Below are 13,665 nucleotides of genomic sequence, written 5' to 3'. Positions count from 1 at the left end.
GGCTGGTGGGGGCTATTTGGAATGCCAGGGTATATTTTGAGTCCCAGTCCAGTGCGGCACAATGTCTGGATATAAAATAGTGTCACATCTTCAGCATTTGGATGGATGGATCAGAACACCCTGTGCAGTATGGTGGGTATTTTATGCCACCTTATATATTATTTGTAAATTTTGTAGATATATCGTGTCGATTTTGGATTCAGCTGATTGAAAGGAAAGTGGTTTGTTGTTGCGATGCAACTTTCAAGTTTGGGAGCAGTAAATATATTTGAAAATACTTCTACAGATCATGTTTGGAGTAAGTTATATTGAATTTGGAGGTCCCCATATGATTTCAGGGTGTTAGAGTTGAGTAACTGTGGCTGTTTGGCCATTCAGTTCCCAGTTCTTATAAGATAAGGAAATTAATAGGTGTTTGCCTTGCTGGAATAGTATGTACAGGTATGGGATCTGTTATCTGGAAACCCTTTATCCAGAAAGCTCTGAATTACAGAAAGGCTGCCTTCCATAGACTCCATGTTATCCAAATAATTGAACATTTTAAAATAATTTTTCTTTGTAATAATAAAACAGTAGCTTGTTCTTGATCCAAACTAAGATATAATTAATCCTTATTGGAAGCAAAACCAGCCTATTGGGTTTATTGTTTACATGATTTTCTAGTAGACTTAAGGTATGAAGATCCAAATTACGGAAAGATCCCTTATCTGGAAACCCCCAGGTCCCAAGCATTCTGGATAATGGTTCCCCTATTTGTATATGGCTTTCGTTCTTTGATTTGATTTCAGATTTGTAGCTCTGTGGCAGTGGTATAAGTACTGGTATAAGTTTGTGGTTGTTGGTACAGGTATGGGAAATGTTATCCAGAATGATCAAGACCTGAAGTTTTCCTGGTAAGGGATTCTTCTGTAATTTCGATTTTCATACCGTAAATCTTCTAGGCTGTTTTTGCTTCCATTAAGGATTAACCTTTGGATCAGGTATAAGGTACTGTTTTATTATTACTGAGAAAAAGGAAATAATTTTGGATTATTTTGGATAAAATGGAATCCATGGGAGATGGCCCTTCTGTAATTCGAAGCTTTCTGAATAGCGGGTTTCCAGATAAGGGATCATATACCTATACTATGGTTGGCAGTGTTCAGAATAGGTCTAATAGTGTAAACAAGGCCGTTATTAAATAGTTGCCATTTGGCCCATCCAGGAGATGTACAGTGGGCTTTTTTAACTTTGTCTGTGTTTCTGTGAGGGTCTTTGGGTACTTTTGTAGCTACAGGAGATGGAGTTGCAGAGCTCAATTCCCAAATCCGTTAGGAAGTATATGAAGTACTGATCTGATTTCTGGCCACATGATGGCATCATTTTCTTAAAGCAGAATCACAAATGGACTTTAACAGCACTTCCCAACAATGCGCAGTCGTGATGTGGGGATGTTCACTCTACGTTTTAGAAACATTTCCTGGTGTCCCTAAACCTTTAAGCCCATCTTGTAGGTCTGTGAGAGAGTGACAGGCTGAATATTTACTTCATTGAGTGGATATTCCAGAATCTGGGGCCAACATTTAAAGTGACAGTAGCTCCAGGCTTCCAGAGTCAGTAGGTGCACTTGCATATAATGCACTAGAATACACATGGCAGGTCGCAATCCCACTTGGGACAAAATACGCATGAATGCAGGACGCATGTTTAGGCACAAGCATCTTTGGTATCCATTCTTTCCCAACCAAAGTTGCGGCTGCAGTTTGAACCAAGCTCTTATGTCTTTCAAGAATATATTTGTTAAAAAGCATGCAAATAAAGTTCCTAGCAATCAAGTCTTTGGGTGGCCTACTGGGGGGAGCCCATACAAGGAAATCTGTCGTTGGTGACAAATCTCCCCTATCCACGTGCAAAACACATTTTCTGAAAATACCTTAGAATTGGTGAGTCCTAGAGCAGGGCATGCTTTCTGGTCTGCGGTGGGTGCTGGGATTTGAAACAAAGCTATTAGGTGGGGGGGTATTTGCCATGTTGCCCTATTGTTGCCATCTTTCTTAGCTATTCTATCCCTGTCACCTTCCCTTCTGCTGCTGCTGTTGTCCAGAACATACTGTGTCAAAAACCAGGGCAATTGTTCTTGTTTGCACCAAGCTAGAGTTGTACAAGCCATGTCTGACAATTCTTGTTTTGTTTATGCACAGTGGTCCGATGGTTCTAGTGGGTAATTAAAGGTTGAGGGGTACATCATGCCCCAACAAATATGCCTCACTGCAAAAAGATGCTTCCCACTGATAGAGCAGTCCAAGCATTTTATGGCACAGTGTTGCCCCCGGTATTTTATAACACACCTTTCCCATGGCCCCATTTAGAATTAATCCAGCTCTGTCTGAAGCAGTTATCCCCAACATGTTGCTCCCCAATTCCTTGGATGTTGCTCCCAGTGGCCTCAAAGCAGGAGCTTATTTTTGATTTCCAGGCTTGGAGGCAAGTTTCAGTTGCATAAAAAACAGCTGTACTGCCAAACAGACCCTCCTGTAGGCTGCCAGTCCAAATAGGCACTACCCAAATGGCCAATCACTGCACTTATTTGGCATCTCCAGGAGCTTTTTTCATGCTTGTGTTCCTCCTCAACTCTTTACATTTGAATGTGGCTCACAGATAAAAAATGTTGGGGACCCCTGGTCTAAAGTAACACAACTATTAGTACAGTAATATAATACATCTTATAGCAATAACACAATCTTCTGACCATTTCAGTTATGGCAGTTATTCAGTGGCAAAGCTTAGCCTACATTTTACAAACCAAGTCAGTGTGTTCAAAGATTGTGTACAATTCACCCAAAGTTGGTAAAATTATGTCGTCTTTGTGCTTGGTGACATTTCTTCTGTGTTTTTTTTCCAAATTGTCTTTATTGTTTTACATATACCGCTATGGGACATGCTATCCAGAATGTTCGGGACCTCTGGTTATACAGATAACGGAGCTTTCTGTTATTTGGATCTTCATACCTTAAGTCTACTAGAAAATCATGTAAACATTAAATAAACACAATAGGCTGTATATGCTTCAACAAGGATACGTTATATCTTAGTTTGGATCAAGTACAAGCTACTGTTTTACTATTACAGAGAAAAAGAAAATCATTTTTAAACATTTGGATTATTTGATTATAATGGAGTCTATGGGAGATGGCCTCTCCGTAAAGCTAGCCATAGACGCAAAGATCTGATTTTCAGACCGCGTGTGGCGAGTCCCGACATTTTTCGTCCGGCAGAGACCGTTCGTTTGGTCGATCGGACAGGTTAAAAGATTTCTGTCGGGTGCCGATAATATCTCTCATGTATTGCCGATCATACATTTTTCAGTGGGAGACTGTCACTAACTTTGGTCGGACGTAACTTTCGTACGATTGCTGTCAGGGGCAGAACATCAGCTGATCTGTTCTTTTGTACTTTATTTGATCGGAATCGTTAGTGGCAGGTCGGGAGATGGGAAAGTCCAATCATACGATGATTCGTACGATCGGATCTTTGCATCTATGGCCAGCTTAATTCGGAGCTTACTGGATAATGGGTTCACAAATAAAGGATCCTATACTTGTACTTTTAAACATTAATAAAGATACAAAAACAACAGTCGACAGTAGACAATTGCAACATCCAAAAGTAGGGGTTTGATGAGTGCAGTAGTAGTATAATGAGATTACTTGCTGTATCAGTAAAGTACCTACATGAAGATTGTGGTGAAATGACAACGGAGTTGTATAAAAAAAACAATAAACAATTTACCCAACCCAATTTACCCATTGTTGATTGTCAAGGGGCAAGTTGCTTTGTGATAACAGGGAGGTTAGGTGTTCATTTATCCATGGGGATCATCTTTGTGCCGTTTCTATGGGAAATTAATTTGTCGGCTTTGTTGTCAGACTTTGCCTTTAGTCAGGTTTCCTTCTCAGGTGGGGATGAACTTGTTCATCTTACAGCCAGTTGTAATCAAAGTGGAAGGGGGACTGGCCTAATATGACCCTAATATGCCTAATATGAAAAAGTTTTTCCATCTTTGTGTTAATATGACGTAAAGAGATGGCACTCTAAGATAATTTGCAATTGTTTTTTATTTTTTATTTGTAGTTTTTGAGTTTGCAATTTTGTCCAAATTACCCTAGCAACCATGCATTGATGTGAATTAGAGATAGGAATATGAATAGGAAAGGGACTGAATAGAGAGATGAATAATTAAAAATAACAATACATTTTAAAAAATAACAATACATTTATAGCCTTACAGAGCATTTGTTTTTTTTAGATGGGGTCAGTGACCCTCATTTACAAGCTGGAAAGAGTCAGATTTGGAAGTGATGTCACTAATGCACCCTGGGGGGGTGCACTTAGGTGCGCTGCCTAGGATGGAACCAGAACTAAAATACAGTGCTGGGCAGAATAAACATTTTTGGAAAGAATATTCTGCCCTTTCTGGTTTCCTAAAAGGGGTTGTTCTCCTTCAAATTAACTTTTACAATGATGTACTGTGATATTCTGAGACAAGTCACAGAATTGTTCAGCAGCTCTCCAGTTTCCAATTTCAGTAATGTGGTTGCTAGGGTAATTTGGACCCTAGCAACCACATTACTGAAATTGGAAACTGCATGCAATGATTTGAATAAGAGACTGGAATATGAATAGGAGAGGCCTGAATAGAAAGATGAGTAATAAAAAGTAGCTATAACAATAAATATGTGGCCTTACAGAGCATTTGTTTTTTAGATGGGGGTCAGTGAACCCACATTTGAAAGCTGGAAAGAGTCAGAAGAAAGAAGGCAAATAATTTAAAAACTAGACAAAATAAATAAGGAAGGCTAGTTGAAAAGTTGCTTAGAATGATATAACCTACTCATAACCTACTCAAAGTTAATTTAAAGGTGAATTGCCCCTTTATCAGACCTCGGGGAGAACTTCTGTTACACTACATGTTTTCAAGAGTCAGAACCAAAGATCAGAGAGCATGAAGCACACCCTGGTTTCAGTCGCAGTTTATAGTGCACAGTTAAATCAATTTATATGTGTATTGGAACACTGCTTAAAATGTCAGTTCATATGAGAGTTGTTGGGGGAAGTTCCCTTATCATTCTGTCTAGTGGCGATGCCATTTCAGGCAGGCAAAGCCAATTGTGTTGGTAGAGGGGGATTCAGTATGGCAGCCAGTGAGTAGGAGGCACAGGTTGCCGGTCTCTATCCCACACAGACACTGTGTTATATTGAGGGAAACGGGGTGCAGTCAAGCAGTCCCTGCAGTGACAGAGAGGGGCCCTGAAACAAGCCCCCCTTCCTTCATGATGTTGCTTGACCCCCTTATACCCCACTTTTATATTGAGGGTGGGCAAATTGTGTGTGGCACAGGGGGCAGGGGTGAGTTGTGTGTGGCATGGGGCCAGTGGGGCGAGTTGTGTGGCATGGGGGCTGGCGGGGCGAGTTGTGTGGCATGGGGGCTGGTTGGGCGAGTTGTGTGTGGCACGGGTTGGGGCAAGTTGTGTGTGGCATGGGGGCAGGCAGGGCGAGTTGTGTGTGGCACAGGGGCCAGTGGGCCGCTTGTTGCCACTCCCAGCACAGCCCCCCGGGCATCTCCCAGTCAGTGTATGAGGAATCCCAAGTCCCAGCTGTCAGGGCCACGGGGAGCATCATTGGGATATTTTCTCCTCATGTCTCACATGTCTCTCTCCTCCCTGTGCCCCTCCCCTCTGTCTCTCCTCTCTCCCTGTGACATCAGCTCTTCCCCTCCCCTCCTGCTTCCCCATCTTGCTTGTAGCTGTGTGCCCATTGCTCCAGCTCCTCTTCCTGTGTATCAGCATGCCCCTCTCTGGCACGCCGACTCTGCACTGACACTTCCGCCATTTTCCCATCATTCTCTCTCACACACGCCTTGAAGTCCGCCCTGGATTTATCCGTCATCCCTCACGTTCCCATCCTGCTTGCAGCTGTCTCTTCCCTCCCCCCTGAGGATGTCTCCTCTCCTCCCCACTTTCTCTCCAACTCTGTCATGAGCTCCAAGAAAGGTGAGAACTCGGGCTGATTTGCTTACGAGGTGGGAGGCTGCACCCCAAGACAGCAGTTTGTGGGTTGGATATAGTATGGGGGAAAGGCAGCATGTCTGCCAATAGCCGTTACTAGAGCAAGGGGGAAATGGCTCTGTGTGTCTGTTACTGCTACCCCTGCACCCACCCCCGGTGTCCTGTACCCTAATGGCCCTTTCCTCATTCCTATGTACTGTACTGTGTGCTAATGGACCTCCCCTTAATCCCATGTCCTGTACTGTGTGCTAATGGCCCTCCTCTCAATCCCATGTCCTGTACTGTGTGCTAATGGCCCTTCCCTCAATCCCATGTCCTGTACTGTGTGCTAATGGCCCTTCCCTTAATCCTATGTACTGTACTGTGTGTTTATTGCCCTCCCCTCAATCCAATGTCCTGTACTGTGTGCTAATGCCCGTTTCCTCAATCCCATGTGCTGTACTGTGTCCTAATGGCCATTCCCTCAATTACATGTCCTGTACTGTGTGCTAATGGCCCTTCCCTCAATTCCATGTCCTGTACTGTGTTCTAATGGCCCTTCCCTCAATCCTATGTACTATACTGTGTGCTAATGGCCCTTCCCTCAATCCCATGTACTGTACTGTGTGCTAATGGCCCTTCCCTCAATCCTATGTACTATACTGTGTGCTAATGGCCCTTCCCTCACTCCCATGTCCTGTACTGTGTGTTAATGGCCCTTCCCTCAATCCCATGTCCTGTACTGTGTGCTAATAGCCCTTCCCTCAATCCTATGTACTGTACTGTGTGCTAATGGCCCTTCTCCTCAATCCCATGAACTAAACTGTGTGGTAATGGCCCTTCCCTCAATCCCATGTACTGTACTGTGTGCAAATGGCCGTTCCCTCAATCCCATGTCCTGTACTGTGTGCTAATGGCCCTTCCCCTAAATCCCATGTACTGTGCTGTGGCCTAATGGCCATTCCCTTCAATCCCATGTACTGTACTGTGTGCTAATGGCCTTTCCCTCAATCATATGTCCTGTACTGTGTGCTAATGGCCCTTCCCTCAATCCCATGTACTGTACTGTGTGCTAATGGCCCTTCTCTCAATCCCATGTACTGTACTGTGTGCTAATGGCCCTTCCCTTAATCCTATGTACTGTGTTGTGTGCTAATGGCCCTTCTCCTCAATCCCATGGACTAAACTTTGTGGTAATGGCCCTTCCCTCAATCCCATGTACTGTGTGCTAATGCCCGTTCCCTCAATCCCATGTCCTGAACTGTGTGCTAACTGTCCTTCCCTCAATCCCATGTATTGTACTGTGTGTTAATTGCTGTTCCCTCAATCCCATGTACTGTACTGGGTGCTAATGGCAGTTCCCTCAATCCCATGTACTATACTGTGTGCTAATGGCCCTTCCCTCAATCCCATGTACTGTACTGTGTGCTACTGGCCCTTCCCTCAATCCCATGTACTGTACTGTTTGCTAATGGCCCTTCCGTCAATCCCATGTACTGTACTGTGTTCTAATTGCCCTTCCCCTAAATCCCATGTCCTGAACTGTGTTGTAATTGCCCTTCCCCTCAATCCCATGTCCTGAACTGTGTTGTAATTGCCCTTCCCCTCAATCCCGTGTACTGTACTGTGTGCTAATGGCCATTCCCCTAAATCCCATGTACTGTACTGTGTGCTAATGGCCCTTCCCTCAATCCTATGTACTGTACTGTGTTGTAATAGCCCTTCCCTCAATCCCATGTACTGTACTGTGTGCTAATGGCCCTTCCCTCAATCCCATGTACTGTACTGTGTTGTAATGGCCCTTCCCTCAATCCCATGTACTGTACTGTGTGCTAATGGCCCTTCCCTCAATCCCATGTACTGTACTGTGTTCTAATTGCCCTTCCCCTAAATCCCATGTCCTGAACTGTGTTCTAATTGCCCTTCCCCTCAATCCCATGTCCTGAACTGTGTTCTAATTGCCCTTCCCCTCAATCCCATGTCCTGAACTGTGTTCTAATTGCCCTTCCCCTCAATCCCGTGTACTGTACTGTGTGCTAATGGCCATTCCCCTAAATCCCATGTACTGTACTGTGTGCTAATGGCCCTTCCCTCAATCCTATGTACTGTACTGTGTGCTAATAGCCCTTCCCTCAATCCCATGTACTGTACTGTGTGCTAATGGCCCTTCCCTTAATCCTATGTACTGTGCTGTGTGCTAATGGCCCTTCTCCTCAATCCAATGGACTAAACTTTGTGCTAATGGCCGTTCCCTCAATCCCATGTCCTGAACTGTGTGCTAACTGTCCTTCCCTGAATCCCATGTATTGTACTGTGTGTTAATTGCTGTTCCCTCAATCCTGTGTACTGTACTGTGTGCTAATGGCCATTCCCCTAAATCCCATGTACTGTACTGTGTGCTAATGGCCCTTCCCTCAATCCTATGTACTGTACTGTGTGCTAATAGCCCTTCCCTCAATCCCATGTACTGTACTGTGTGCTAATGGCCCTTCCCTTAATCCTATGTACTGTGCTGTGTGCTAATAGCCCTTCCCTCAATCCCATGTACTGTACTGTGTGCTAATGGCCCTTCCCTTAATCCTATGTACTGTGCTGTGTGCTTATGGCCCTTCCCCTCAATCCAATGGACTAAACTTTGTGGTAATGGCCCTTCCCTCAATCCCATGTACTGCACTGTGTGCTAATGGCTGTTCCCTCAATCCCATGTACTATACTGTGTGCTAATGGCCCTTCCCTCAATCCCATGTACTGTACTGTGTGCTAATGGCCCTTCCCTCAATCCCATGTACTGTACTGTGTGCTAATGGTGGCCCCTTTAATTCATACCTATTGGCCTTGTTCTGTACACTGTTCTCTACCTGTCCGTGCTCCTATTCCCAGTGTACTGTACCATGTGCTTATAAGCTTCTTTCCCTAAATCCCATCCCATATGTGCTGTATAATGTGCCACAGGACTGCTGTATTCCAAAGTGTACTGCACCATATGGTAATAGACCCCTTCCCTTAAATCCCATTGCCAGTATCCTGTACCCTGTGCTAATCACCCCCTTGCCCTAAATCCCCATGTACCATATCATGCTCTGCTGGTCCCCTTGCCCTAAATTGCCATTCTCCGTGTCCTGTGTCCTGTGCCCTGTGCTAATGTCTCTCTTTCCATGAATCACCATATACTAGACCATCTACTGCTAGGCCCCTATTCCTACATCTCACTCCCCATATACAATACATATAACCCATCCAATTTATTTTCCTAATGCCATTGCCTGTGCAATTGGCTTCTGTATCCGCTTACCTATCAAAATTCCATGAACTGTACAACCTCCCAGTGGGCACCTTTACCTGATCCGAATGTACTGTACAATTTGCTACAGGGCAGCTCTCCCTTATCTGCAGCCCTGTGTACATGGTACTACTGGCCTCTTTCCCTAATCCTGTCCTGCACAGTGTTCAGCATGGACTGTTTGCCAATTCCCCTTCCTCACTTTATCTTTTTCTCACATACCCAGCATCAATACATCAATACATATTTGTGCCCCTTTCCTAGATCTCCAGCATCACTTTATTTCTGTGCCCCATCCCCTCAGTCCTGTTTTTTTATTGCTCTGCTATTACGCCCCTTTCAGATTCCCAGATCATCAGCCCACTTTATCATTGAGCCCATATGCCCAGCCTAACTCTGATATGCATGTATGTAAACACTGCCTGCCCCTTTTCAAAAACCCCATTCCAATTCTCTGAATAAATTAGGTCCCCAAAATCCCATATATTCTGTGCATAATATTGACCCCATCCTTCTGCTGTTTATTGCCAGTCCTCAGTCACACATCTATAAATATATCCCTGGGCCCCTATTCTGTGCATGCGCCTTCTCTCCACCCACCACTCTAATCTATGTGACATTATATTCTGGGCCATGTCAGTGCATTACAGATTTGCATAGTGATTTATAGCCAACAATAAATCCCCTCTGGGTTTGACATAGGAGATGAACTGCTGGTTTTCATTTTCCTTTTTTATTCATTATTTTGGTTTGGTTTGGCTCATTATGTTCTGCAGTTCCTTCAACGAGCCATTTAAACTGCCATCTGATTGCTTAGGTCACAGACCCTAGAAACCAGTCAGTCGTATGAATGACAGGTGGTAAAATAAATGAAAAGGGACCTGCTATCTTTACAGTTTATCAGCTTTCTTCCTGACCCCAGCATCCCCATAAACCTGCAGAACACAAGAGCAGTTCTTGAGAACCAAGATGCTAAAAGTGACCTTTCTCTTCCAGCCAATATAGGTCTCAAATTTCTCAGTATGAGTGTATGTATTATATTTAGCCTGATATAAACAGTGATTATTGTTTCTCAGAATCATTATTGGTGGGATGCCTTTAAAGGGGTTGTTCATCTTTGAATTACATTTTAGTATCATGTAGAGAGTGATATTCTGAGATAATTCACACTCAGTTTTTTGTATTATTTAGCTTTTTATTCAGCAGCTCTCCAGTTTGCAGTTTCAGCACTATTGTTGCTAGGGTACAAATTGCCCTAGCAACCATGCACTGATTTGAGTAAGAGACTGGAATATGAATAGTAGAGGCCTGAATAGAAAGATGATTAATAAATATAGCAATATCAATACATTTGTAGTAATTTGTAGTAATTGTTTTTAGATGGGGTCAGTTTTTAGATGGGGTCAGTTTTTAGATGGGGTCAGTGATCTACATTTAAAAGCTAAAAAAGAGAAGAAAATCTTCAGAAGAAGAATAATTCAAAAACGATTTTAAAAAATGAAGGCCAGTTGAAAAGGTGCTTAGAATTAGCCATTCTACAACATACTGAAATTTAACTTAAAGGGGTTGTTCACCGTTGCGTTATCTTTTAGTATGATTATAAGAGTGATATTCTGAGTCAATTTGCAACTGGTTTTCATTTTTTATTATTTGTGGTTTTTGAGGTGTTTAGCTTTTTATTCAGCAGCTCTCCAGTTGGCACTTTCAGCAATTTAGTTTCTAGGGTCCAAATTTACCCTAGTAAGTAACCTTGCATTGATTAGGATTAGAGACTAAATATGAATAGGAAAGGGACTGAATAGAAAAATGATTAATACAAAGTTTCAACAACAATACATTTGTAGCTTTACAGAGTATTGTTTTTTGTTTTGTTTTTAGGTGGGGGTCAGTGACCCTCATTTAAAATCTGGAAAGAGTCAGATGGGATGTGAAGTGCATTGTAGCGTGACACCTTACGGAATTGACGTCACATGTAACTGGAAGTGATGTCACTAATGCAAGCTGGGGGGATGCACTGAGGTGTGCTGCCTAGGGTGGTACTAGACCTAAATACAGTGCTGGGCAGGATAAAAATATTTGGAAACAATATTCTGCACTTTCTGGTTTAATAAAAGTGGTTGTTCTCCTTTAAATTAACTTTTATTATGACATACTGTGATACAGCGACCCCCTATTTGAAAGCTGGCAAGAGTTAGAAGAACAAGGAAAATTATTAAACTGCAAAAAAATAAATAATGAAGACCAAATGAAAAGTTGTTTAGAATTGATCATTCTATAACACACTAGAAGTTAACTTTTAGTGTGAACCAGCCCTTTAAATATCCAGTGCTGAGATGATACTGTATGTTGCCTGGCCTAACTGTTACCTCTTCCTCCTTCCAGTTTCAGGTAACAGCCAGGGGAAAAAGAGTAAAAAGAAGCAGAGGAGGCAGAGGAAGGCTGCAGAGAGAGACGTGCCAGGACTTCCGGAACCTCGGAGTCCCAGTTTAGACAGCCAGCCTGGGTGAGTCCGGGTCCTCTGTTCTTACTGTGAGCAAGAAGCTTATCAGCTGTGCCCTGGGAGCAGATAGCACAACTAAAAGTAGCACTGTGAACTCAGCCATAATGAATGTCAGTATATGCCGTATATATGCATGTGCTCCTGTGCCCCCTTTTACTGAGAAAATCACAAATAAAAGCCATTCTACACAACATTATGTGACTTCCTGCAGGACAGAAAGAGCAGTCTTACTTTCTTTAGAGAATAGTTTAACTATATAATGACATGAGACGTCACTCAATATCCTCATATTTTAAATTAAGGGAAAATTATTTTTTTAATGATCCATGTGACACAAGTGGCATTCTTGAGTGCCATTTCACACAAAGCGTATAAAGATATATTCCTTCAGTAATACACAGTATAATACGGTGCTAAATTACTAAATGTGAATTCTAGTTCAACCATAGCTAAATGTCTAAAGGCATTTGGGCCTATTCGACTGGAACAATTTAAAGGTGGCAATACAATACTATGGTACTGTATCTGTCCATTCGGCCTGCCATTGCCACCAATTTTTGTTCTAAAATTGTGCCCCACAGGATTTCCTGAGCCTCCTTTTCTCTAAATTCTCTGCTGACTTTACTTACACACATAATTGTAATTTCTGCCCCCAGCCTCTCTTGCCAATTGCTTTCTAAATGCCAGCAGATAGCAGTGAGAATAACCACATACTGGACACATAAGTGCTTCAGACAGGCCACAGTTAGTGAAGAGACAGGCAGTGATAACCCTTTAGAAAGCAGGGTACTGCAAGTCCCTCTCCCAGGCTACAATGTCCCCATGTTTGTAGCTTCCAAATAGCTGTGGTTGGGTGAAGGCCCGCTGATTGTATCTGTTCCAGATCCCCACCCCCACAAGCCAGCAGCTGCTATATATATTTATAAACCCTGCCGCTGCTGCCAATCTGTCTGTGAGCTGTGAAATCATCACAGCCCATTCAGGGCTAAGGGGGAAAGGAAAGTCAGTAAGGATATATATATGGAAGCACGCAGTGCTGAGTAATAAAGCTGGAACAGTAGATACATCTGCGCAGCCAAGAAGTGTTCTAATTATCCACTGCCCGTGCGGTGTCCCCCTATATATAGCAACATGGTTACATGCTAAGAAAGCCTCCTTTTTCATCTCTTCCTTCGGTGTTGAAAATGACTTCACTGTGACGATGTCTCCATGTGACCCCTTCCTCTCTTGTCCCATTGAATACAATGGGGCTCATTTATAAACAATGGGCAAATTTGCTCTTGGCCAGCCAATCAGTCAAAACATGCAGCCGTTTTTGCTTTAGGCTGAATTTAGCGGCTGCAGTTATGCTTTAAAGCACGAGTTCAGCTTCAAATGAACTGCTAAACATAGAGTTAGGGATAAATTGCTGGTTGTTTTTCTCTTATTTATTGGACTTCCTAATTGTTTAGCTCATTATGTTCTGCTGTCCCTTCAGTGTGTAATTTAAACTATCTGATTGCTTAGGTCACTGACCCTAGAAACCAGACAGTCAAATGAATGACAGGCTAGAAAATGAATCTAAAAGGGCCAGCTATCCTTTCAATTAGTCTGCTTCTGAGCTTCTGGGGTCGCTGACCCAAGAAGAACAATTAGTTTGAAAGCCAAATCAATAAATAAAATTAAATACGAAGAGGGTTATTTGTCAAAATCGAAAAGTTTTCACTATTTTCTGAAAACTACGCTGACCAAATCCGCACCCTGTATACTGTATATGAATACATTTTTCCGAAAATTCCTTGTGTGGGAAATAAATCACTAAAATCGTGAAAAAAACAGAATCGTACAAATCTTTGCCACTGCAAAAAGCAGCTTTTTCGCAT

General features: G+C 42.8%; 1 protein-coding gene across 2 annotated transcripts in view; it reads left to right on the top strand.

Moving 5' to 3' along the window:
• The window catches only part of LOC108700010 (SRSF protein kinase 3), a 43,250-nt gene that overhangs the window by 9,393 nt on the left and 20,192 nt on the right, over positions 1-13,665 (top strand). Inside the window, exons 1-2 of one of the 2 annotated variants that reach the window (XM_018232835.2) lie at positions 5,724-6,029; positions 11,686-11,806. In XM_018232835.2, coding sequence (XP_018088324.1) covers positions 6,014-6,029; positions 11,686-11,806 — 137 coding nt within the window. In that variant the 5' untranslated portion in view covers positions 5,724-6,013. Of the gene's footprint in view, positions 1-5,723; positions 6,030-11,685; positions 11,807-13,665 lie in introns of those variants that run through there. The other variant, XM_041574770.1, reaches the window with a different exon arrangement.

Source organism: Xenopus laevis, chromosome 8S (assembly GCF_017654675.1).
Source record: "Xenopus laevis strain J_2021 chromosome 8S, Xenopus_laevis_v10.1, whole genome shotgun sequence".
Taxonomy (NCBI): domain Eukaryota; kingdom Metazoa; phylum Chordata; class Amphibia; order Anura; family Pipidae; genus Xenopus; species Xenopus laevis.
Note: the sequence above shows the minus strand (reverse complement) of the source record. Positions and strands in the feature narration are given on the sequence as shown.